The sequence below is a fragment of the Suncus etruscus genome, chromosome 11, assembly GCF_024139225.1.
Source record: "Suncus etruscus isolate mSunEtr1 chromosome 11, mSunEtr1.pri.cur, whole genome shotgun sequence".
Lineage (NCBI taxonomy): Eukaryota > Metazoa > Chordata > Mammalia > Eulipotyphla > Soricidae > Suncus > Suncus etruscus.
The window spans coordinates 28,727,893-28,755,228 of record NC_064858.1 but is presented as its reverse complement, the minus strand read 5'-3'; the positions used below and the strand labels follow the sequence as shown (position 1 = coordinate 28,755,228).

The following is a 27,336-nucleotide window of genomic DNA, read 5'->3' as shown; positions in this document are numbered from 1 at the left end:
GGGAGTTTGCCTTGCACATGGCTAACTCCGGATGGACCAGGCCAGGGGCGATTTCTGAGTGCAGAGCCAGTAGTAACCTCTGAGCATTGCTGGCTGTGGCCCCCAAACCAAAAACTAAGGAAAAAAATGTAAAAGTGTCTTAGTTATGACAGGAAAGACCTGAAATGATCACAATAAGATCTAAGTACAAAATAAAATTAGTGTTGAATATTTCAGATGCTAGAATTGAAAACTTAGTTATGTAAATGAAATAGGTAGCATATTATATTAAATTATTGTTTTATTATGATTAAAACGTTATTAAATAATTTGAATTTCTTTTATTTACATAGGTTAAAATAATATATCAGTCACTACAATTTGGCTTTCATTGATTTCTGATAATTCTATTTACTATTCTTTTTAAGTTTTGTTGGAGCAAGTTATATGAAATAAATTTATTATATTTCTACCAAGGGTCCAGGCTTGGAGGACCAGGTATATGAGGGAACCTAGGGATATTGGTGGAGGGGTTGTTGTAGGAACATTTTAAGTCTGAAAAAAGTTTATTATAAATAACTCTGTAAGCATACCATCTTAATAAAAATAAAACTTTTTAAAAAGGGAAATGGACAGCATGAAGGCAGAAAGATTTAAACCACTGTTTCTCTGCTTTTTCCTGACTGATCCTTTTTGACCTTCTTTCCATGACCAAGTCTCATGCAATGTCCCCCACCCCACCCTTTACATGATTTTTTCCTTCAGATTTTCACCCCGGAATATCCTATTGAGAAATTCTGACCTATATTGTTGTACAACGTTCCTGTTGCATATATGGCCTCATTCTCATAGCTCTCTTCCTGGGTGCTGCCCTTCAGCGCTCCCTGTCCCTATTCTCAACTCAGAGAATCTTCCATTTTAAGTAGTGTCTGGTGCCTGTCACAGGGAGTGGCCTTCAGGAGACAGTGTGCTTGTGTTCTCTCCCCTCTTCCTATTCACTGGGTTAGCACCCCTAACGTGCATTTTCCTTTTCCTCTAGTGTGTCGTTGGCGGCTGTAATGCCAGCTTTGCGTCTCAGGGAGGGCTTGCCCGCCACGTGCCCACACACTTCAGTCAGCAAAACTCCTCAAAAGTTTCTAGCCAACCAAAGGCCAAAGAGGAATCTCCTTCTAAAGCTGGAATGAACAAAAGGAGGAAATTAAAGAACAAACGACGACGCTCATTACGTAAGTGCTTGATTCACTGCAAATCTTAATGTGTTAGATGGCTTTTGTTTATATCTTTATGTTCTGAAAAAAATCTCTTTGGAGGTTGAGGGGCATATCTAGCAATGTTCTGGGCTTATTCATAGCACTTCCTCAGAAATTCTTCTTGAGAAACCATATGAGATACCAAGGAAGACCAAAATCATAAGTTGTGATGATGAAAGTACAGTAGTAAAAAAAAATTTCATACAGAGATACCAGGGATCAACCTGGTAGGTCATGTACAAGGCAGGCCCTACTACCCACTGTGCTGTTGCTCCAGTCTTCTCTCTATATATTATTTTAATCTTTTTTTTTGTTTGAAGTCAAGTACAATAAAAGAAGTGAAGGGAGAGGGAAGAGAACATATTGCAGGTTGTACTTTGGGCAGCAGAGACTAAACCCAAATCTATTTTTAGTTGTTCAATTTTGTTTTTTGGGCCACACCTGGTTATGCTTAGGGGTTACTCCTGGCTTTGTCAGCTCAGAAATTGCCCCTGGCTTGGGAGACGATATGGAATGCTGGGGGATTGAGTCGGGGTCTGTCCTAGGTTAGCGCGTGCAAGGCAAATGTCCTACCACCTGTGCTGCCACCACTCTGGCCCCAACTTAGTTTATTGGTTTGTATTCTTGTAATAAGCAGGGGATCTGTGTATCAGTGAGAGAATTCTGTAATAAAATTAGAGTTGATATCCATCATCAGTGAAGGAGCTTTAGAATAAATTTGGTCTTCCTAGCTATGTTTGGGGAAGTTTGAATATATTACACTGGTATAAAACAGTTAAAACTGAGTAGCCTGTCTATTCTAAAGTTGTGTGTGGGCAGCATATAACACATTCACAATGTCTTTGTGCTTAATTACCAGGTGAAGAGATTTTAGCTTGTTAGAATAGAGCACTAATAGATAAGACTATAAACATTGGGAGGAGTAGTTGACTGAGAAACTGAGTTTGCCATTGTGCTGAATTTTAGTACCAGCCGCTAAATAATTAAATTCATCCCGAATTTAATGAAGAAGGAAGCAGGATTGTATGAAGTTGTTAGCTAAAGGGAGTCTCCTGAAGAGTATTCTTTTTTTTATAACTGAAACCCAACTGCAAACATGTTTGTAATCATGGTCTAAAGGCCATGGGAAATGCAGAAACTAATACAATGAATAAAGCTTGTTTCTTTTTTTTTTTTTTTTTTTTTTTTTTTGGTTTTTGGGCCACACCCTGTGATGCTCAGGGGTTACTCCTGGCTATGCGCTCAGAAGTTGCTCCTGGCTTCTTGGGGGACCATATGGGACGCCGGGGGATCGAACCGCGGTCCATCCTAGGCTAGCGCAGGCAAGGCAGGTACCTTACCTCCAGCGCCACCGCCCGGCCCCTAAAGCTTGTTTCTTAAGTATTGAATTTTCCATTTCTGCAGAACCATAGTAGACAAATTGAACAAATACCAAGTGAAAAATACTTTTCTTTCACCCTCTTGCTTCTTTTGGTTAGAATATTTATTTTTGTTTGTTTTTGGATCTCCCTTGGAGGTGCTCAGGGCCTTACCTCTGCTCTGTACTCAGGGATCACATTTTGGTGGGGCTTGGGGGACCATATAGGGTGCTAGAGATTGAACTCCTTATAGCAGTGGTCCTCAATTTTTTAAACAGGCCAGTTAACTATCCCTCAGACTGTTGGAGGGCCATAGTATAGTAGAAGCAAAAACTATGGGGCCGGAGCGATAGCACAGCAGTAAGGCATTTGACTTGCACCGCCAACACAGGACGGATGCCGGTTTGAATCCTGGCACCCCAAATGGTTCCCCAACCCTGCCAGGAGCGACTTCTGAGCACAGAGCCAGGACTAAATCCTGAGCAATGCCGGGTGTGGCCAAAACCTCCAAAAAAGACAAAAACTGTGAACCAATTTCTATGCACACTGCATATATCTTATGTTGAAGTGAAGGAACAAAATGGGAACAAATACAATATGTGGCCTATGGGCTGTAGTTTGAGGACCACACTGCCTTATAGTCACATGCAAAACAAACAAATTGTATTAACTGCTCTGGTCCCATATTTTTGTTTTGTTTGTTTTTTTGGTTTTTGGTTTTTGGGTCACACCCTGCTGTGCTCAGGGGTTACTCCTGGCTGTCTGCTCAGAAATAGCTCCTGGCAGGCACGGGGGACCATTTGGGACACCAGGATTCGAACCAACCACCTTTGGTCCTGGATCGGCTGCTTGCAAGGCAAACACCACTGTGCTATCTCTCCGGGCCCATATTGTTTATTTTTTATAGTTGGATTTTGAATTAAGGTTATGAATCTATTTTTCTTTTATACTGAAACCAGAAATAACCAGTTACCTTAATTAATTGACTGTTGATTTGAGCAGTGTTTAACCACCCATCCACATCCATAGCCTGGCATTCTTCTATAGGGGTGAAAGGTTGAAAAATTCTGGAATTTAGTAGCTTGTAGCTACACAAGGATAATTATTACGTATTCAGTATTGAACACAAAATAATTAAATTTCCAACTACATTGTTAACTGGTTTGGGGTCTTGAGCCACACTTAGTAATGTTTGGAGTCTGGACTATGCCATGCCAGAGATTGAACCTAGATCTCTCATATGCGAAGATTGCATCAGACCACAGACCCTCTTTCCAGCTCTTATTGTTTTCATCTCTGTGTATGCACAGTAATCATTTAAATTTGCTGGTTATTTTTTCACTTTTTTTTATGTATGTAACCCACACTGTGCAAGCCTAGTCTCAGAAGATGGTTCTGAATGCCAGTCTTTGCTTAGGAGGAGCGAGGAGCATGACAAGTATAAGTAGATGGTACTTGCAGCAGTAGTTCAGTATGATGATGATAGTCTGACGAGGTAGCCTGGGAACTGGTAGGAGTCTGAGCAGAAGTGGGTGGTAGGTAAGAAGCTCTTCATGTTTTGTGTTAGGTCATTGGAAAGATGTTACTTTTATGACAGTGAAAAGATTCAAAACTTTCCCCATAGGTGCATCTTGTTAAGGTAGTGATGTGATTTCAATAGAGTTGCTGCTATTGTGATCCATCTATTTGTAAAAAACAAAATTAGTACTGCTTTATAGGTACAAAGGTCTTTTTTTGGTTTTTGGGCTCAAGGGTTACTCCTGGCTCTGTGCTCAGAAATAGCACCTGGCAGGCACGGGGGACCATATTGGATTCCAGGATTTGAACCACTGTCCTTCTGCATGCAAGGCAAACAACCTATCTCCATGCTATCCCTCCAGCTCTTAAAGGTCATTTTTAATTAATTTGGTCACAGCATATTATAAATAAATTTTTATTTGGTATGATTTAACTTCTTTTGTCCTAGATCAAAACAAAGTAGAACACACATTCTTTTCCTCACTTATGCCTTACTACTTTTCTTCCTAGATACCCAAGTTCTCCTGAATTAAGTATACTTTTAGCATATGTTTCCTATAATTAAATAGAATCTTCTGCATAACTTGTACTGAGAGTTTGGGGTGCTGAAGTAAGTTATTAATGTTTGGTGTTAGTGAGATTGATGCTTGTCTTGTGTATAGCTGAACCTGATTTACCAAGGAACCCTTGAGCACTGCTGGATGTGACTCCAAAGCAAGTAAGCAAGCAAGCACACAAACAAAAAACCCAGAAAATGTTTGGTTTTTAAACCATAAAAAACAATCCCTGCTTGTAAAAGTTTTGATTAAAATATGTGGGCACCCAGGATTTTATTTAAAATTTTGCTTGGGTCCAAAACAATGCATTTAAGTGATACTAATTGCATATTAGAGAAAAATTATCAAAGTGGAATAATGAAAATATTATGATAAGAAAATAGACAAGTAATCATTTTCTTCCTTTACTTAACTGGATTTTACATAACCCACCTTAGATTTGAAAACTGGTTCTAGTTTATTGTTTACTCTAAAAGTGGACAGTGTAGTGCTAAGGTCAGATGTGCAGAAAATGGTAATGGGGGGATCATTGAACTAAAATGTAATGACTATGCTGTTTGAATATTTGGTTAGGAGTGGATTATTTAGAGTGTCTTGTTGCTTCTCTAAGTGCTTATCCTTTCCATGGAAAAGCATGTTTGAGACCTAGGAGCAAAAGGTATACACATTCTCCCAGTATCCACAGGTGAGTCTGGAGAAGGTTTTTTTTATTATTGTTTTGGGGATACATTCAGCTGTAGTCCAGAGTTACTCCTGGCGTGTGCTTAGGGGATCACGTGGAATGCTGGCAAGGCAAATGCCCAACCTGCTATACTATCGCTAGCCCCACCTGAAGGAAGTTTTCTGTTCTCATTCAGAAATGTGCTTCAGTAACATTGTAAACCACAGTGCCTAATAGGGGGAAAAGAAAAAAGTGTCTGCTATAGAGGCTAATTGGGGGCAGGAGGGGAAACTAAGGACATTGGTGGAGTACAGTGGACACTGGTGAAGAGATTGGTGTTTGAACATTGTACACTTGAAAACTCAGTTATGAATAACATTGTAATTCTTTAATTTACATGATTAAATTTTAAAAAGCTTAAAAAAAAAAGTGTGCTTAAGGCTGGAGAGATAGCTAACTCAGTGGGTTGGAGCACATACCGCAATTGCCGGAGTATAAGACGACCCTTCAACCCATGAAAAACTTCCTAAAAGTCGGGAGTCATATACTGGTATACGGCATGCTGAAACTTGTTCCAGCTTCAGGGACGAGTGATCTGCACCCCTATTACTTTTAAGAAGTAACTTACTTTTAAGACTTTTAGGAAGTTTTTCATGGGTTGAAGGGTCGTCTTATACACCGGCAAATACAGTACTTCACTTACATGCAGGAGGTCCAGGTTTGATGGTTCACATGGTTCTCCAAGCACCATAAGGAGTGACTCTCAAAGCCATTAACATCAAGTTGGGAATTGAACAGATTATATAGTCATTGGAATATTAATGTACTGATTTTCTTGTGTTTGGCCTTGAAGAGTTTGAGGTCTCAGTGTAGCACAGATAAAGATGTTCATCGGTTGCTGGAGGGGCAGGACTAGGACTAGGAAAGGACTTAGAGAAGAGGATAGTAGAAGAGGACATGAAGCAGAAATTCTCAGAAATGAAAAATCAAGGTGATAGACTTATGCCCCATGGGGCAGAATTGGCCCTGCACTGAGCAAGTAGAATTTCATGTTTACACCATTGTCAGCTGGAGTTCAAGTTTAGACTCACTAAATATGTCATTGCATCCTGTTTAGCAAACCTTAGAGAGATGCTTATTTATTGGAATCTTTCTGTTAGTTCTTTATTATTATTGTTGTTGTTATTATTTATTTTGGGGCCACACCCAGCGGTGCTCAGGGATTACTCCTGGCTCTGTGCTCAGCAATTGCTCCTGGCAGGCACGGGGAATCATATGGGATGCCAGGATTCAAACCAACATAGGTCCTGGTCAGCTGCTTGCAAGGCAAACGCCCTACCACTGGGCTATCTCTCTGGCCCCTTTCTGTTTGTTCTTAACCTGTTATACATTGTGTGGAAGTGGACTGTTTGGCAGGCTGTTTTTCTAAATGTTCTACTCTTTTGTGTTGACTTTTAGCACGACCGCATGATTTCTTCGACGCACAAACACTGGATGCCATAAGACATCGAGCCATATGCTTTAACCTCTCAGCTCATATAGAAAGTTTAGGGAAGGGACACAGTGTGGTTTTTCATAGTACTGTAAGTATTTGGTTTCCTTTTCAAGTTTTATGTATGTACATATGAGTCTCTCTATATATGTGTAGGTTTGTTAGAACATGATTGTAACATGAACAATCTACTTTTGAACATGCTAAATCTAAGGAAAGACTAACAAGTCACAGACATTGGCTTTATTGATACTCAATAATACTCATCATTGTTATATAAAGCAGATGTTTCCAACCAATTACTCTTATGTTTTAGTCTTTTGTTTGATGACATTGGAAATATTGTGGGTGGCAATGTGGGCTGTGAGACGCTTGCAAACCAGAACTTCGCTTTATCAAGTAAACAAACAGATATCCTCTTTAACTTGGATTCTTCATTTGTAAAGATCCAGTTATCAGAATTTTTTTAGCTCACCTCCGTATGTGCTGCATTACCTCCATTGCTCACAACACATCAAAGGTTGACGAACAGAGAATAAGATGAGTCATCAAATTAAAGTGTTAGGAAGGAGAGTATAAGTATCTAGAACTGTACCTGTCTGTCTCAGTAGGCAGTAGGTAACTGTTTGTTGACTGTTACCCAGCACAGAAAGAGCAGTCAAGTGGTAAAATTATTGTACAGTCAGGGTGTACATCTCAGTGGTAGATTGAGGACTTTGCATTTGATATGGCCCTGGATTTAATCTTTGACACTGATCAAAAGAAAAGAAAGAAATGAATGATTGTATTACACAAATATACTGTGTTGTTTTTTTAATCAGTAGTTCACCATTGTTTTTTCTTTTTTCTTTTGGTTTTTGGGTCACACCCAGCAGTGCTCAGGGGTTACTCCTGGCTCCATGGTCAAAAATCGCTCCTGGCTGCTTCACGGGACCATATGGGATGCCAGGATTTGAACCAATGACCTTCTGCATGAAAGGCAAACGCCTTATCTCCATGCTATCTCTCCGGTCCCACCATTGTTTTTTCCATGGTATTTCCCACTGATCTTCAAGTTTGTATAGATTACTATAAGATGGGAGAGTAAACTTTAGATCAAACTCTCCCTTCTCTTTTCTCCCCTTGGTTTATTGTTTTGATGTTTGGGTCACACCCAGAAATGCTCAGGATTATTCCTGTCCACTCAGAAATTACTCCTGGCAGTGCTTGGGGGTCATATGGGATAGGTTGGCCTCATGCAAGGCAAGCTCCCTACCCGTTATATCAGTGATGGCTAACCTTTTTGAGCCCTAGTGTCCAAACTGACTGCACAATGCCCAGTCCTCCTAATGGCCAGCCCGGCCCTGTTGACAGGTGAGCTGCAAAGCAGACACCGGCACACTCGCCTTCTGCTGTGCCGAATATCTTTTTTTTGTTGTTTGTTTGTTTTTTGTTGGTTTTTGTGTGTGTGTGTGTGTGTGTGTGTGGTTTTTGGGTCACACCCGGAGAGCTCAGGGGTTGTTATTCCTGGCTCCAGGCTCAGAAATTGCTCCTGGCAGGCACGGGGGACTATATGGGACGCCGGGATTCAAACCGATGACCTCCTGCATGAAAGGCACACGCCTTACCTCCGTGCTACCTCTCCGGCCCCTGCACCGAATATCTTTTTTTTTTTTTTTTTTTTTTGGTTTTTGGGCCACACCTGTCATTGCTCAGGGGTTACTCCTGGCTGTCTGCTCAGAAATAGCTCCTGGCAGGCACAGGGGACCATATGGGACACCTGGATTCGAACCAACCACTTTGGTCCTGGATCGGCTGCTTGCAAGGCCAACGCCGCTGTGCTATCTCTCCAGGCCCTGCGCCGAATATCTTAATTGAAGAAGACCCCTTCCCGAGTGCCAGCTGAAAGGCCTTCGCGTGACACCGCTGGCACGCATGCCATAGGTTCGACATCGAGGCGTTATACTATCTCTTTTGTCCTAATTCCTCAAAAAAGAGACTTAAAGGCTTTAATCTTTTATTTTATCTTATTTTTTGGTTTTTGAGTCACACCTGGCAACGCTCAGGGGTTACTCCTGGTTATGCTCGGGATCATATGGGGAACAAGGGATTGAATCCAAGTCAGTCATTTGCAAAGTAATTGCCTTCTCACTGTATTGTTGCTCTGGCCCCCTAAAGAATTCTTTATTTAAAAAAAACTTGTGTATATGTTATTGTAACGGTGTAGATCATATTTTACATTAAAACAAGTAAGGTCTGTAGCCTGAGATAATAATAATACAGTCTAGAGTTCTTGCTTTGATGCTGCTGAGCTGGGTCCTACCCCCAGGATCTCATTTAGTTACCTGAACATCACTAGGATTGATTCTTGAGCACAGACAGGAGTAACCCCTGAGCACCTCTGGGTGTGGCCTTCGAACAAAAAGTGTGTGTGCTGTGGGTCTCCTCAATAGGTTTTTATTTTAAAGATGAGAGTAGTATTTCTATAGTAGGTTTTTTTGGGGGTTGGGGGTGAATGATTGCTGTAGGATTTGAAAGCACCATTAACCCCAACTCACATGTTTTCTCTGATAAGACCAGGCCTGGTGAAGTTTTATAATACCATGGAGTGATATGCTTTGGTTGTGGTAGTTAGTGGTAATCATCTTATAGCGTTGTGGAATTTTTGGATCTCTGTCCCCACTTATTCATTGATTCTGGTAGGAACTTCCATGGCATTTACACCAAACTGTGGTAATAACAAAAAAAAAAAAAAAAAAGAAAAGAAAATGGATTGGGGGGACCATATGGGACGCTGGGGGATCAAACTGTGGTCCTTCCTTGGCTAGCGCTTGCAAGGCAGACACCTTACCACTAGCGCCACCTCGCCGGCCCCAGGAATTTATTTATTTTTTTATTTTTTTGGTTTTTGGGCCACACCCATTTGACACTCAGGGGTTACTCCTGGCTATGCGCTCAGAAGTCGCTCCTGGCTTGGGGGACCATATGGGACTCCGGGGGATCGAACCGCGGTCCGTCCTAGGCTAGCGCAGGCAAGGCAGGCACCTTACCTCTAGCGCACCGCCCGGCTCCCCCCCCCCTTTTTTTTTTCCCAGGAATTTATTTTTAATGAGTGAGTAGAGAGGATAGCATTGTAAATAAGTTAACCTGATTTGCCTAGGAGGGAAGAAATAAAAATGTGGAAATGAGATTTTTTTTTTCACTTTTGTTTATTGAAATACAAATATCCCAAATTCAGAATTTATATTTTAATTTTAGTGGAAATGTATGTATGAGAAAACATACATGCACACACACACCCACGTAGTTAATGGAAGGCCCAAAAGTAATCTAACTGCCCTTTTCTAGAAATAACTTAGTTCCCCCTTATTTATATGAGCAAGCAGATTACCCTTGCTAGGTACCTATGTAGGGTGGGGTGTTTGATCTGTGCAGGGTCAGTAGAGTTAGTTCACTTTGGGAGACTCTAGATTCTAGTGCATTTATTCTATCAACATGTTTGAGATTTTGTGTTCTGAGGCTAAAGTGATAGAACAGTGGGTCAGATTCTCAGAGTCCCATTTTTCTTGAACCTGTCTGAGTGATCTCTAAGCACCACTAGGTGCTCAGAAACCAAAGCCAAACTAAAGTTTGGATTTAGGGGAGAGATACAATGTACAAATAATGAAGATTTCAGCTTATGATTAGTAAATAAAGACATCAGGACCCTTGGAGAGGGACAGCTCAGCAAACCAGGGCACATGGGAGCCTGGGACTGGTCCCTGATACTGCAGACCCCCTCAGGCAGCATCCACAGCAACCCCCATGCACTGAGCTAGGAATACCCCCTAACACTATTGGGTGTGGCCCAAACCTTGAAAGGAAGCCACTAGGGAGCTGTGGGCTAAAGGGCTGGGCATATGATTTTTATGCAGGGAAGCAGCAACGTGATTCCCGAATACCACTGAACTTGAAGGGAGTGACTCTCCCCATTCCCTCTAAAGTCCCCACAAATATTTTAGATTTTAAAGAACAATGGCATCATCAGACTCGGAGAGATAGCAATGGTCCTCAAACTATGGCCCGCGGGCCACATATTGTATTTGTATCTGTTTTGTTTCTTCATTGCAAAATAAGATATATGCAGTGTGCATAAGACTTCGTTCATAAGTTTTGTTTTCACTATAGTCAGACCCTCCAGTGGTCTGAGGGACAGTGAACTGGCCCCCTGTTTAAAGTTTGAGGACCCCTGGTAATGGCTAAGGAGCTTACTTTTCGTATGGCTAACCTGAATTTAACAAACCCCAGCATTCCATATGGTCCTGAGCACCAGCAGGAGTTAGTTCTTGAGCACAGAACCAGGAGTAACTCCCTGAGCATCGTAGGTGTAGACCTAAAACAAAAGCAGAATTAAACAAAAATATTAGACTTGATAATTTCACCTCAGAACTAAGTAAGTATAAGTAGGTTTGAACCTCAGTTCCTTTTAATGATTTAAAGGACATTTAGGGCCAGGAGATGGTACAGTGGGTAAATTGACTTGCCTTGCCTATATATGGCTGACCTGGGTTTGATCCCTGAAGCCAAAGAGGCACCAAGCTTAACCACAAGCACCAATTGGGGTAATCCCTGAGCATAGAACCAGGACTAAGCCCCAAGTACTGCCAGGTGTGGGCCTTAAATCCAAAATTACTACTACTATTACTAATAGTATGACAAAAACAATAGTCTAATAATGAAGCCAGTATCTTGACCTTTAAGGGAATAGTGATTACTAAAGTACCAGCTCTTTGGGATGTTGAATATGGTGTAATTCTTTAGGCTCATCACAAGATGAAAAACGGGATTTAGTAAAACTAAAGGGAGATCAGTGATGATAAAAAAGATGAAAATGTTTTCTGTAGTGTTACAGCTCTTTTAGAATTTGTCTAGCAGGCCTTCTGGTCTCTACCGGGAGCACCCCTCCCCCCCCCCCCCCCAATGTTTTCTGACTTAGCAGTTCACTAAGAAGAGAAAACATTTCTGGCTGTGGATATCTCTGGGTTTGAGAACACAATTCTGTCCCATATGTTCCCAATAAGCAGAGAAAAGTGATCTGACCTTCCAGGTGATCATGGGTTATGACATGGGTTTTTCTTGTCACCTCATTTATTCACTTTAGTTTTGGGAGAGGCTTTTTGCTGAGGGAAGTCACAAGCAATGCCAGGGGAAGAATGCTCCTGAGCAGAGTGGTTTTGAGCCAGGCTTCCTTGGACCTGACTGGGACAATTCAGAGTGTAACAGAACACCCCTAGTTGCGAGTTCACCGTGCACTGTGATGGAAGTCTTGAGTTTCCAGTGATCAAACCAGTTTATAGGCTGATAAAGGAAAAATTTGCAAAGTAAAATTAAAATTGTGAGGTGCTGTGCTGTGTGGACTGCTCAATTTGTCGCACTTAATAGAAACCATTGTTTTCGCACCTTCTCCAGAAGAGGTCAGCAGAATCCCAGGGAGCAGCTAGCTGTAGGCTGTGCTGGCTGGTCTGCCTTCTTAGATCTGACTACTTCACAGATTCTGCTTTAGATTCTTCATACCTATCTGAGGGTTTTAAAACTCATCTTCTTGGGGCCCGAAGAGATAGCACAGCAGCATTTGCCTTGCAAGCAGCCGATCCAGGACCTAAGGTGGTTGGTTCAAATCCCAGCATCCCATATGGTCCCCTGTGCCTGCCAGGAGCTATTTCTGAGCAGATAGCCAGGAGTAACCCCTGAGCACTGCCAGGTGTGTCCCAAAAACCAAAAACCAAAAAAAAAAAAAACCAAAAAAAAAAACAAACTCCTTGATAGGAGAATTAGGGTAGTTAAATAACGGCTTAAAAATGGGGTTCAGTATATTTTGATTTCAGATGTTTTTCACTTCTAGTATGTTTTGAAGATAACAATATTGGTGTGACTGGAACTTGAAGTAAGGCAAATATGAGAATTTAGGTTATTAAACATGAAACTCCTAATTTCTCAATATTGAAGTTGTGAAATACCCTTTTTTTTGTTTACCGATTTATTTTTGGTGGGGCTAGCTCACACTTAACAGTGCTCAGGGCTGACCACTTACTCTGGTCCTACCTGTTACCATAGAGAGACCTATCTCTTTGGTCTCTGAAACACCATTGTGATCTGTCTTATTAAGCATAATTTTAATTTTCTGAATCAGGTAGAAAATTATATGCTTGTTTCTTCATACACTACTATAGTGTGATGTAGTGAAATTTTATGTTATTGTTGATTGGCTTTTTAAGTTTAAGTAGACTCTTTAAAATTGAACAAGTAACTAATATCTTATTAAAAATAAAACCAGCCAACGAACAAGACACAGCAAGTAATGTATTACTTAATTTTGTTCTTTAAAAATACTCCAGCCTGGGGCCCAGAGAGATAGTACAGCGGCGTTTGCCTTGCAAGCAGCCGATCCAGGACCAAAGGTGGTTGGTTCGAATCCCGGTGTCCCATATGGTCCCCCATGCCTGCCAGGAGCTATTTCTGAGCAGACAGCCAGGAGTACCCCTGAGCACCGCCAGGTGTGGCCCAAAAACCAAACAATAAACAAAACAAAACAAAACAAAAAAACTCCAGCCTGTATGAGTTCTTAGTAGATATTAAAATACATAGCATTGTTAATTCATTAATGAAGGTGGTACAGCATTCGCAATTGTCCATGTAGAGGTTCTTCATTCCTTTCACCTTTTCTCCTTTTCTTTTGTGAAAATAGATCTTCAAAGGTGAAACTGATATAAAATAGAAAAGAACAGTGTTTTGGGAGTGATGTCTGCTCCAGGAAATGAACATTTCAAATTTGTAATAAAAGTCAAATATTTTAAAACAATGTTTTAGAGATGATTTTTATGATTTCCCTTTCCATATCATCACTAGGTAATAGCTAAGAGAAAAGAGGATTCTGGAAAGATAAAACTTTTGCTTCATTGGATGCCTGAAGATATGTAAGTATTTGGAATACTATGTAATTAGTCTTGTTCCTATAAAACTCTCTTGGGGAAGGGTTGGGCTATTGTTGGCTCAGTGTTCATGGGATTTTGTGGAACTGGGGCTTCAGCACAGGGCTCTAGCATGTATACAGCTGCAGTTATTCTCCTTGGCCGCCCCATATTAGAATTGTACACACAAAAAAGATTAAGTGCACAATTCAGTAAATGTGTGGGAGCTCATTGCATCTCCTTTTTTTGGTTTGAGGCACACACAGTGGTACTAATGTCCAAAGAGGGGGACATCCCATCATGTTGCTGGGGTGATCATGTGGTCCTGGGGGCAGAGCTAGGCTTCCTTTATACAGGTATGCACACTGGCCTTTGAGCCATTTCACCCGCTTTCATGGGATGTGCTTTTTCAAAGTTAGCAATATATGGATAACACCTGTGTTTGTCATTGTGAATTTCTTTTTTTGTGGGAGGCATACCCAGCAGTGCTCAGGGATTACTCCTGGCTCTGCACTCAGAAATCACTGCAGTCCAGGTTGGGGGACTATATGGGATGCCGGGGGATCAAATTTGGGTCGGCCACATGCAAGGCAAATGCCCTACCTGCTATGCTATTGCATGTCATTAGATTTCTTTCTAGGATTCTGTTTTCTAAATTCTTAGGTGCTTTGAATTAAAAGTGTTTAGTTTTGATTTAATTTGGGGCCCATACCTGGCAGTGCTTGGGTTACTCCTGGCTCTATTCAGAAATTATTTCTAACAGGCTCAAGAGACCATTTTAAGGGACCACATGTTTTTTGGCACATACCTGGTGACGCTCAGGTGACGTCAGGTGATGCTATGTGATCAGAAATTGCTCCTGGCTCGGGAGACCATATGGGATGCCGGGGATTAAACCAAGATCTGCCCTGGGTCAGCCTCGTGCATGGCAAATGCCCTACAACTGTGCTATTGTTCTGGCCCAGATACCAGAATTGAATCCAGATTGGCTGCATGCAGGGCAAATGCCCTACCTGTTGGGCTATCATTCCTGCCCTGAATGGAAAGATTTTACATTGATTTGGAAATTTGTAGTCATTCTGTTTAGGTTAACAGTTACAGACTCTTACTTCTGTTAGTATTAAACATTGCCTCCATTACTCCCCCCTTCCAGTTTTGTGGAAATGCTACTGCAAAATAATGCAATTTGTCTGCCTAAGTGTTTTTTTTTCCCTCAGTTATTTCTTGTTGTTGTTTTTGGGTCATACCTGGCAGCACTCAGGAGTTAATCCTGGCTCTACACTCAAAAATTGGTCCTGGCAGGCTTGGGGGACCGATTCCGGGATTCGAACCACCATCCTTTTGCATGCAAGGCAAACGCCCTACCTCCATGCTATGTCTCCAGCCCCTTTCCCTCAATTATTGAAACAAATAGGCTGCAGCACTTTTGAGGTGGTGATGATTATGTGATGAAATGCAATCCAGAGTACTTGGAATGGTCACGTAAAATCGACTTATTGATAGACATTGCCTTGAAATGCTGCTAATTATAATTCTTATGTGTTGGAGGTTAGTTCTTTCACTTATTAGCAGCAACATGTTTTTGTTTTTGGATCACACCTGGCAGCGCTCAGGGGTTACTCCTGGCTCTGTGCTCAGAAATCGCTCCTGGCAGGTTTGAGGGACCATATGGGATGCCAGGATTTGAACCACCATTCTTCCGCATGAAAGGCAAATGCACTACCTCCATGCTATCTCTCCAGCCCCAATATGTTTTTCTTATACTTCGTATTTTTTCTTACAGTAAAATTTGAGATTGGGTGTGGCTTACATCCTCACTCTGCTCAGGAGTTACTTCTGGAGGCACTCAGGGTGGAACCTGGATTATCAATATACACACTTTATCTGCTGTGCTACCTTGTTAGCCCTTATATAGGAAGATAATTTTTCCCCCACTGACTAAACTGATTTGTGTCTGTAGACGTGGTCCTTCCCTGCTGAATTTTCCTGTTTTGTTTTAATAATGTAAAATCACTGTAAAATTGCCTTAGAAATATAAGATCACTATAAATTATCTTAGAAACATAGTTACTTAAGAAATATATTAAGGAGGGGCCAAGAGATAGCACAGCAATAGGGCGTTTACCTTGCAAGCAGCAGATCCAGGATGGATGGTGGTTCGAATCCCCGTGCCTGCCAGGAGTGCCACCGGGTCTAATTCATTAAAAAAAAAGAAAAAGAGAGATAGAAATTAAGTCAGAGCAATAGAATAGCAGGTAAGATGTTTTTGCCTTGCATGCTACTGACCTGGTTCAATCCAATATGGTCCCTGAAGCCTGCCAGGAGTGATTTCTGAGCACAGAGCCAGAAGTCACCCCTAAGCACTGCCAAGTGTGACTTCACCACTCCCAAAACATATATATTAAAATGGGGCTGGAGAGATAGTACAGCCTGGCTGTACTTTCATGTGTCCAACCTAGGTTTGACCCTTAGCAACCTCACCTTTTAACCAAGCAGCACATCAAGTGAAGAGCTCACCAAACTAAACACCATGTAAGATAAGGTGTGGCCAAAATGAAAGAAATTTAATCATACTGGGAAATTTGGAAAAAATAGTTTTTATATTTGGCTTGATCAGTGCCCAAAACATTGATAATTCCCATCTGTCTTCCTTTCCTTTCCATTTCTTCTTTCACCACAAAAGTGCTCCAGGAAGTATGGATTTGATGGTCCAGTGCCTGGCACTGCAGGGCCACAAACTTGGAGCCTTGAGAATGAAAAGCCTGGGCCCGGAGAGATAGCACAGCGGCGTTTGCCTTGCAAGCAGCCGATCCAGGACCTAAGGTGGTTGGTTCGAATCCCGGTGTCCCATATGGTCCCCTGTGCCTGCCAGGAGCTATTTCTGAGCAGACAGCCAGGAGTAACCCCTGAGCACCGCCGGGTGTGGCCCCCAAAACAAACAAACAAACAAACAAACAAACAAAAAAAGAGAATGAAAAGCCTGTACCTTAGCTCTGTTGCTTCTAACGTTTTTCATGGTGGTGGTAGTAGTTGGTGTGGTGGCTCCCATAGGGGGGGTCTTAGGATGCAGTTAAGCCCATCCTACAACTTTTGGACAGTGCAGCCTAAGGATACCTGTTTATTGAGACCTTACAGAGGGGGACAGACCTCTCAGTGTTTAGGGAACCACATAGTGCTGGGGTCTAACTAGGATCAGTTTCATTCAGAATATGTACCTTAATCACTGTACTACCTCTTCTCCCCCCCCCCCTTGTTATACATTTTAAAACCATAGATTTTTGTCAAGTCAGTAGCAAATAGATGTCATATATTCTAATTTTATATTTTAAACTTTAATAGGATTTATAAAAGAATTTTTATAATTCATTTCCAAATGTGTACTTACCTGGCTGGGAATTTGCCTTGCATATGGTGAGGCCCTGGGTTCAATCCCTTGTGCTGAAAAGAGAAAAAAGTATTCTCATTCTTAAACTTCACTTTGCTATTCCTTAGCTAGGACTCAATATCCAAGTACACTGAATTAGTAACTTTACAGAGCTGGTTGATGATATGCATGTCTTCAAACTAGCAGAAAGGACTGGGGAGTGTGACCGGGGAAGGGTGAGATTTAAAGTAATATTTTATACATGATTTTTTTTTTTTAATTTGTAGTCTGCCTGATGTGTGGGTGAATGAAAGTGAACGACATCAATTAAAAACTAAAGTAGTTCATTTATCCAAGCTACCCAAAGATACTGCCTTGCTTTTGGATCCAAACATATACAGGTAATTTTAAGTACTTATTTTGAAGTATTGAATTCCATTGCCAAGCATATCTTTTTGGAGGTTTGTATTTCATAGCATCAGTTGAAATCTGCATATTTTTTTGTCAAGTTACAATTTACAAGTATTTATAAATCATGGACTTTGGAAAGAATATTTTGGCAAAGTTTAAAACTTTTAAGTTTAATTTCATGTTTATCCTTTATAATTCAAGTTGTAACATGTAGGGTTTTTGTTTTGTTTTATTTTGTTTGGAAAGGGGTCTTAGGTGACCTCCCAAGCTGTACTTTAGGGGCTTTAAAAATTAAAGTGTCTTAAATGCAGCAAAAATAGTTCTCAGATTGGAAATACATTGGTTCCCAGGAGGGTAAAGGGAATGTAAGTGCTCTGGAGTGCTGGGAGTTGGACAGTGAGTTTCACACACATGTAGTTCCCACATTTCATAATGTCGTAAACAAGTAGTAAATAAAATCTGATCTTAAAACATTCCATCTTTTTTTCACCCCTTTTTTTTGTGCCACATCTGCCAGTACTCAGGACTGACTCTTGGCTCTGCTCAGGGATCAGCCACCTGTAAGGCAAGCACCCTATCTGCTGTATTATCTTTCTGGCCCCTCATCCTGCCCCCTACCCCCCAGGAAACAAGCGCCTTTTAAGTATGTTGACCCTTTTATATAAAATAGGAACCTGGAATTGTATTGCATATAGATGCCACAAGTGCATGTAGATACCCCAAGTGCCATAAATGATTGCATTTCTGAACTCAGATGCCTTCCAATCATTTCACAATAGCAGCTTAAATAATGCTGTTTGTGTGTTTGGGGTTTTTTTTTTTTGGTGTGTGTATTTGTTTAATTTTTTTTTGGGGGGGGGGGCACACACGGTGACACTCAGGTTATTCCTAGCTTTGCACCCAGAAATCACTCCTGACAGGCTTGGGGGACTATATGGAATGCCGGGAATTGAACCCAGTTCTGTCCCAGATCAGCAGTATGCAAGGCAAACACCCTACCTCTGTGCTATTGCTCAGGCCCCTGTTTCTGTGTTTTCTTTTGTGGTTGGATCACACTTAGCGGTGCTCAGGTGTTACTCCTGGCTCAGTGCTCAGGAAATCACTCCTGGCAGGCTCTGGAGACCTTATGGGATACTGGGCATCAAACCTAGATGAGCCATTTGCAAGGCAAGCGCCCTACCAGTTGTTCTCTCTTCAACCCTGTTGTTTGTGTTTTAAGAGATTTGAGCTTGGACCGAAAAGATAGCATGGAGGTACGGCGTTTGTTTGCCTTGTATGCAGGACGGTGGTTTGAATCCTGGCATCCCATATGGTCCCCTGAGCACTGCCGGGTGTGACCCCCCCCCAAAAAAAAGGGGGCCTAGTTTCCTGACTTTTTCGAGTCACTTTGGTGCTTTCACCTTGTGAAGGTGGGGTACCTGTTTTACTAAGCAGTAATAGCTCATGAGTAGTCTTCTGTGTCTGAACTCTGCAAGGCAGCCATGAATGAGAGTGGTCATGAAAAAAGGAGAAGGTGCTAAAAACTAGTGTTTAAAAGTCACACTTTATGCCCAAGGGATAGTGCAATGGGTAGGGCACTTGCCTTGCAAAACGCCTCCTCCCAGGGTTCAATCCATCACATGCCATGTAGTCCCTAAGCACTCCCAGGATTGATTCTTGATTGCAGAGGCAGGAACAGCCCCTGAGCATTACTGAATGTGGCCCCCAAATAGTGCGTGCTTGCACAAGCACACACCAAAAATAAAGAAAATTTGTTTCTTATTTTTTCACATGGAATAATATGCTGGATAAAATATGGTGACAAATAGTTGACCATCCCAAATGTGAAATTTAACTTCTAGTATCAGATTTTAAGATCGGGTTGCTTAAAGACATCTCTGGAAAGAATATTTTGGGACATTTTTTCATTGTTATGAGACCTGTATGTGAGACATCTTATGAGAATGAATGTTAGTATAATTACAATGTGGAAGCACTTGAGTGTCTTTACTTGTTTTGTGTTTCTTTTTTTTTATCCTTCCTTTTCTCCATAAAAAAATTTTTTAAACTTTTTGGTGAAGGTGCTAAGTACAATAAAAATTTTTTTTGGTAGAATAAAGTAGATAGGGCCCGGAGAGATAGCACAACGGCGTTTGCCTTGCAAACAGCCGATCCAGGACCAAAGGTGGTTGGTTCGAATCCCAGTGTCCCATATGGTCCCCTGTGCCTGCCAGGAGCTATTTCTGAGCAGACAGCCAGGAGTAACCCCTGAGCACCACCGGGTGTGGCCCAAAAACCAAAAAAGAATAAAGTAGATATCAGAAAAATCAGCTGGTATGTAGAACAGTGAAATGGTCTAAAAGGAAGATTGAGGGACATTTCATTTTAGGTGCTGTAGTTTATAGTACTTAATGTTAGTGGCAGGTTTTGTGCATAACACATCCCTCCCTTAAATATGGGGAAGTCACAGTTTTCATTTCTCTTTTTTAAAATAAAATGATGAAATAGTCTCTTACATCTTTCAGTGTAGGTTTACTGTCTTCTTACTCTTTGAGGGGCAGTTGAATTAGCATTCTACAAGAGGGTGCTGCCCTGCTATTTGAATGGGCTGTAAATTTCCTTCAGGAGTGCTGACCCACCAGGCCTGAATCAAAGATTAAGGATCACTTTTGTGTTTCTACCCTGCACTCTCCCATCTCACTCTCCAAGGCCCTGGCTTTTTCCTAGAATCAGCTGCTATTGGTTTTTGTTTGTTTGCTTTTTTTTCCCTTTCTCCTTTTTCTTTTTGGTGGGTGGGGCAAGCCACATCTGGCTGTATTCTGGGCCTGTCAGGACTGCTCAGGGCCTTGGTGTGCAAAGCAGATTAGTTCCTATTCCACATTTTGGACCTTTTAGTTACCTTTCTTGTGTGATGCAGGAAGATACTTAGATATTTAAGTTAAAATATCTTACAAATATCATTCAAGCTTAGAACCAATGACCTAAAAAGCATGGATGTTGGACGTTGGTTGTTCCCAAAGTTAATTTTGATGATTTTCCCTAATTTTTTTCATTGTGTAATATAAATGTTTTAAAGTCAGAAGTGCTTGTATAGATTAGTGATGATCTCTTAACTATCCCTCCTCTCCTGCCAACTCAACCTTTTCCACTTCATTTCATGTTAAGCTTTTGGGACCATGTTTGGTAGTGCTTAGGGTTTCCTGACACTACTCAGGGATCATTCCTAGTGACCATTTGCCCTGTTGGGTATTGGATCTAGATTTACTGCATGCATGGCAAGTCTCTAAGCTTTATATGCTCTCTAGCCCCTCATCTTAAACTTTTTCTCCTAAACTTCCACACTTCTATTCCTCCCAAAATTCTTCTGTCCTAAAGAAGTGTAGGATATTAGTGCAACCTCCAGTGTTTACTATGGTGTGCCATATTAGCAGTGTCTGAACTTTGGGGAATTCTAACTTGGGAAAACATTGTAGATATGCAATAGATAGAGCTTCCAAGTCTTTATTTAACTTCAAAATCAGTCAGAAACATACTTATTAGGAAGTTAAGCATCAATTTTGAAATATTACTTGATTATGATGGATATGGTTAGACACATAGCTTTTCTTCTTTTTCTTTTTTTTTTTTAATTGGTTTTGGGGCCACTGTGGGTAATGCTCAGGGCTTACTTCTAGCTTCTGGCTTTGTGCTTGTGCTCACTCTTAGAGGGGCTTAAGTGGAGGACCATATGAGGTGTCATAGAGGGAACTGGTTAGCCATATGCAAGGGAAGCTCCTTAACTTTTTTTTGTTTCTGTTTTTTTGTTTTTTGGGCCACACCCGGCGGTGCTCAGGGGTTACTCCCGGCTGTCTGCTCAGAAATAGCTCCTGGCAGGCACGGGGGACCATATGGGACACCGGGATTCGAACCAACCACCTTTGGTCCTGGATCGGCTGCTTGCAAGGCAAACGCTGCTGTGTTATCTCTCCAGGCCTCCTTAACTTTCTTTTATTAGCTCTGTGACCCTAAAGACAGGTTTCTTCTTTTTCTTTCTTTTTTTTTTTTTGGTTTTTGGGCCACACCCGGTGACACTCAGGGGTTACTCCTGGCTATGTGCTTGGAAGTCGCTCCTGGCTTGGGGGACCATATGGGACGCTGGGGGATCAAACTGTGGTCCGTCCAAGGCTAGTGCAGGCAAGGCAGGCACCTTACCTCTAGCGCCACCGCCCGGCCCCTCTTTTTCTTCTTTAAAATTTTATTTTAGGCAATAGTACTGTAAGTTTTAGGTTTTCAATCCTCCCTCCCCCCCCCCCCCAAACACACACACAATGTCCCCTTCTGTCCACTTCCCTTCACTATTATACTATGTACCTCCTGATCCCTACCTTTTCCCTTTGATCGGCTTTCTGCTGAACACCAGTTCTTGCTTTCTGTTGCCTTTGGGCAGTTGTTGTTTCCCTACTATGTTTCTTTTGGCCCACATATTACCCCTTGCAGGCTGGGGGAGGGCATATGAGATGCCAGGGTTGAGCATGGCTTGACTGTGTGCAAGGCAGAGGCCCTTCCTGCTGTGCTATTGCTCTGGCCCCAAGGCAGAATTTTCTAAAAGATACATCAATGAGACATATGGAGTGGGAGGGATCCTGGGGCACTGGTGCTAGAACATTGTGTTCCTGAAACTCGGCTGCGAATAACTTTGTAAATTATGGTGCCTTAATAAAACATTTTTAACTGATAATAAGAACATAAAACTGTTAACACCGTGTAAAAATGATTCATTGGAGAGCTATATTGTGTAATAACTAAATTTGTACCCAGCATGTCTGAATGATCCAAAATAAGTTCCATCTATCATATTTCCTGTCTCTTACCATTTTTGTGTCTCTGTAATACATGTTGAATAAAGTATTCCTTTTTCTCTCTTGTAGAACAATGCCGCAGAAGAGGTTGAAGAGGTAAAAACTAAATAAATACATACAAAGCAAACAAGCGGGGAACCTGCAGTCTTAGTCACTGACAATGGGTCTAGTCGAAGTTGCACAGTAGAATCGACCCTTTCCTTTTGTTTCAATGCAGTATGTAGAATACTATTTATGCTTAGTGGAAACATTCTGTGAATGAAGTAGGCTCTTGTGTGGAATATATTAATATATTACTGTATATCCACATGTTCATGGCATGGTGCTGTGGGAAACGGAGCAAACACTCTGGCGACTTAGTAGAACAGCTTTGGAAAGGCTTTGCATGCTTGCTGCTTTTAGCTGCTACTTCCCTGTTAGGAATTCCAGTGTTTTTACATTGGGAAGAGAAACAACTACAACACGTGCCCTTAAAATACCAAAAGCACTGGAAGGATATTGGTTTTGACAGTGTCTATTGATGTGAAGTCTACTCGGGGCTATTTAGACAATGAAGATTATCAAAAGATAATTTCCTTTTCAATTATGATAAATAGATGTGATTGGTTGCCATTTGTGTTCTTTTGCAGAACTCTGATAAGAAAAGTGTTCAATTTGTATTTAAGCAAACAGTGAACGGCATTTGCAATCAACTAAAAATCCGTCTATGGAATTAGGGCTGAAACTTTCTCTTAGCGTGTTGCAGTTTGCCTGCTGGCCCCTTTGCAGGACTAGGGCTTTCTCGTGGAGTACAGTATGTTTAATATTGACCTATAGAACTCATTTGTGAACGGTTTTTGGAAAACCTATTTCATATTCTTTGAATAATCCTCATGTTTTCTTTTTTTATCCTATATAAGACTCTACTTTTTTTCTGAGGAAAGCATTTGGTTTATGAGTTGTTTTTTTCTTACTGTAAGAAAAATTGTATTTTTTTTAAAGTATCTTCAAACTGAATCCTTTATGCACCAAAGTTGGTTTTGAAAGGAAAAATAAAATCACTTTCTTGCTTGGTAAGCAAGGAGCCATATGGATTTTTTTTAACTTACAGAAATGGAAATATGTGTAACTTGTTAGTATTGTATCAAACAAATGTTGCATAGAAATAATAGAACATTGCTTGTAAATAATTCAGCAGATTTGTAATATATTTTTATATTATGAAATGTACTGTAGATGTTTTTCTAGAGGCATGAAAGTTAAATGTATATATTATGGGTAGAAATACTATTGAAAGATATTGTAATTCACTAGTGCTGCCAGAGGAATTGTTAATTAAGCACCTTCTTAACAATAAATGTCTTTTGCAGACTTAAGGGACTATGTACTACTGTTAATATCTGTAAGAACAAAACACATTGAACATCCTTCCAGAAAGTCTTTTAGGGAGGACCTAGACCCATAATAGAATTATGGCACTCATTTCTGACAGTAACTGTGAAATTATTTCCTTACTGTTGGAAGTACTTATTGTAAAGTATGTGGCTATATGCAGTCAAACTGCAGAAGATACTCCTGATTGAGGAGTTTTCACTTTACTACAGTGATAGAAAACCAGCAATTTTTACACTAAATTTTTTTAAGAAAAGAATAGGCAAAAATATAGAATTAAACCTTTGGTTCCAAAATGGGAAAGGTTCCATGACACATAAACCATTTGTCATTTACTTTGGGGGAAAAATTATGGGAGATTTTATTCATTGACAATGGGGGTAAAGAGCTCTATATACATTAATGAATCATGTAAAATTAAATGAAGTGCAAATTGGAGCACTGTTACTATAAGACATTCTGGAATGGTTGTTTAATAAGGGTATTATTCATATGTTCTGTAGCAAATGTGATTTTATTTTTTAAAAAAGAAAAGTGTTTTCTTTTATTTTTGCTTAAGCACTTCATCTTCATCATTGCTTTTTATTCTGTATTTTTGAAGTAATCTGCAGTCTCTTTTGTTCTTTAAATTTTTTGATTTGTTATAAAATTGCCAAATAGAGGTGTTTCAGACACATAATTTGTACCTGTATTTTTTATTTTGTTGCCTCATGTTCTTGTAAGTCATTCTTAATTGACCGATGATTGTAGACCTTGCCTGAGTATTTTTTCTAATAAAACAAAGCAAATCACATTTAGCTTCAAGATTGTAACAATTCAATGATGTTTTCTTAGGAGCATAGGGAAGTGTTTTTAATGGTGTAGAAATATTTAGACATCACAACCAGTTTTCATGGTTATAGATTAACTTCATATTCAGTCACTTATCCTTGACAACATTCCTGACTCTGATCTGGTTCTTCCATTAACATACAAAAGGAATATCGAATCAAACAGTTTTGTAGTATATATTGTGTATAATGGTATGCACACATGCAGTTTATGATTGGGGAGTGGAGAATGACTCCAGGCTGTGTGGTTCTGCACTTGGGAAGTCTCTGTACCCTTTCTCCAGCCCCTCAGTAACAATTTTAAATTACAGCCCTCTTTGATGGGTGTCTGTCTGTCTGTCTGTCTCTGTCGTTTCTCCTAAATCGTCCCCTACTCAATATATACCTGCTCTAGTCTTTGATTTTCATACCTGCAGTGATTTGCCTCTTAGATGCTTCAGTAGCAGCAGCCCTTAGGCTTAGCCCTTCATCTCTGCTCTCTTGATTGTTTCTCCCTCTAGTTGAAAAGCCGAAGAATAAGATCTTAATGGTCCACAAACTTAAAATATTACTGTCTGACTTTTTGAAGGAAATTGGCCTATCCCTGTCTAATTCACAAAATTGTTGAGAAACAAACTTCAGATCACACAATTTGTATTTTGATAAAGTATTACTATTTTTTAAAATAATAACCAGTATATTGCAGTAAAAGTAATTTCATACACTTCAGAGTAAATATTGCCGTTTTAGGTATCTGCAGCAAATGGTGTTATTTTTTTTCCTCCAAACTTTTACAGTTTGTTAACAGTTATTATTAATATTTCATCATTTGTATTTTGTATTTTGTTTTACCAAATGAGATATTTTGTACATCTGTCATGTTTAAGCCGTAAGGCACAGCTGCTCTTTCTGAATCGATCTTGGAAATAGAAAATAGTGTAGAATTTAAAGTTGTCTATTTTTCTAATAAGCACATAGCTCTTCCTAAAGTAGATAATATGCTTTACTTTTGAATTTCAGATGGATGGAGATGGAGATGGATGATAAATTATCTCTCAATGCTGGAGGCCGGACAGATAGTACAGCGGGTAGGGCAATTGCCTTGAATGCCGCTGACCCCGGTTCAATTCCCGATCACCGCCAGGAGTAAGTCCTGAGCATCGCCGGGTGTGGCCCAAAACCAAACAAACAAAAAAAGGACCCCAAAACTCTGTGCCTTTTTTAGATTTGTTCTACTATCATTAAAGCATTGATAATCATGTCAGTAAACTTTTGACTGTAAAACTATCCCATACACATTTTAATAAACAAAATGTCTTAAGTATGGAAGTTCTTCTAAAAGGCTAGAATTTGTTACCATTCTGTAAAACATCTTTGTTTACTATTTGAATTACTTTTCTAATAACACACAGTTAACAAAAGTGTTAGATGTTTAAATTATAAATATAGACAATATGTTGAAGTATTAAGAATAGTTGTTGGGAAGATTGCTATACAGTTAGCAGCTTTTTTTCTTCCATATGTGGGAGCTGAGAGGGTCAGAGGGGGGTTCTCACCTGGCGCTACTCAGGACAAAACTTCTGCTCTCTGCTCAGGATTTATAGATGTTGCTGATAATTGAATCCAGGTTCACTGTGTGCAAGATGGCGCCTTAGCTGTTGTACTATCTGGCCCAAATATAACTTTATTTTTTAAAAAATATTAATACCTCTACATAAATACTCTATAAAGTGAATAGATAATTAGTAGCCTGTCAAGAAGAAAATGGATTTATATAGACTTAAAAAGAAGGAAGGCAGATCTTACTGTGAATGTTTGGGGGAGTGATGATAATATTTTAGAATGGCTTCATCGGAAACTTTTATATTAAACATGTAGGTAAAAAACTATTTTGGTCACAGCTGTGGTGTTCAGGGATTACTCTGGCCTTGTGCTAAGAGATCACTGCTGGTGGGAAGCAAGGGCTATATGGGGTGCCAGGTCAGGGATCAAACCTGATTTGGCCACATGCAAGCACCTTATCTACTGTATTGCTGCTCTGGCCCAGGAAATTAATTTTTAAATTTTAAGAAAAATTTAAGAAATTTTTATAAAATTTCTTACGTAGATGTTTTTTAAATTCTTAAATTTCTGAAATGTTGGAAAATATTTTGCAGTTCCAACACTATAAGCTTTAACAGTTATAAAAACGCAACATTCTTTAGGTTGGGGTGTGTGTGTGCTTCTTAATGCTTATAAGTAACCTTACACATGTAATGAACTGCTTCATTATTTTTTAATTAAAAGAATTTAAACACTACTTGGTTTGCATGGTTCTAATGGACTTCTAACTGGATTTCGGCAGGAATTGCAACACAGTTTATTCTTGACCAGCGTTCTGAATACCTAACTGTTTCACAGTGAGAGAGCAAATGTACATTGTAATGGTACCATACAATTGCTTTCCGTATTTTTACCAGAGTCAGTCCCTCGCACAGCATGGGGCACAAATAGCCCTCAAGCCTTTGTTGGATGAGTGGTGTAGGTAAGTACTTACACAGCAGGTATTTTGAAGAATAGAAGGAATCTGACTTTTGTAAGGCCATGGAACAACTCCCTTTTGAGCCTATAAAATGAAACCTATTCAGTCTAAACATTCTCATTTTAATGGATTATATATGCCATGATTTTACATCCAATTCCAATTATTTTTTAGGCTTACTACATTTTATTGACTCGGTCTTATTTTCATAGAGCCCTATCTTTTTTTTTAATATCTTTATTTAAACACCGTGATTACAAATTTGATTGTAGTTGGGTTGTAGTCCTGTAAAGAGCACCTCC

At 40.2% G+C, this 27,336-nt stretch overlaps 1 protein-coding gene and 1 non-coding gene across 3 annotated transcripts in view; both read left to right on the top strand.

Annotated features, from left to right (window-relative positions):
- Nucleotides 1-25,854, top strand: part of AEBP2 (AE binding protein 2) — a 76,205-nt gene extending 50,351 nt beyond the window's left edge. The window contains exons 4-9 of one of the 2 annotated variants that reach the window (XM_049783814.1): nt 1,019-1,205; nt 6,782-6,906; nt 13,680-13,747; nt 17,393-17,506; nt 22,403-22,429; nt 25,534-25,854. In XM_049783814.1, coding sequence (XP_049639771.1) covers nt 1,019-1,205; nt 6,782-6,906; nt 13,680-13,747; nt 17,393-17,506; nt 22,403-22,429; nt 25,534-25,663 — 651 coding nt within the window. In that variant the 3' untranslated portion in view covers nt 25,664-25,854. Of the gene's footprint in view, nt 1-1,018; nt 1,206-6,781; nt 6,907-13,679; nt 13,748-17,392; nt 17,507-22,402; nt 22,430-22,962; nt 24,498-25,533 lie in introns of those variants that run through there. The other variant, XM_049783815.1, reaches the window with a different exon arrangement.
- Nucleotides 11,675-11,737, top strand: LOC126023772 (U7 small nuclear RNA). The gene has a single exon (XR_007500835.1). It is a non-coding gene; the product is annotated as a U7 small nuclear RNA (small nuclear RNA).
- Nucleotides 25,855-27,336: the final 1,482 nt, after the last annotated feature.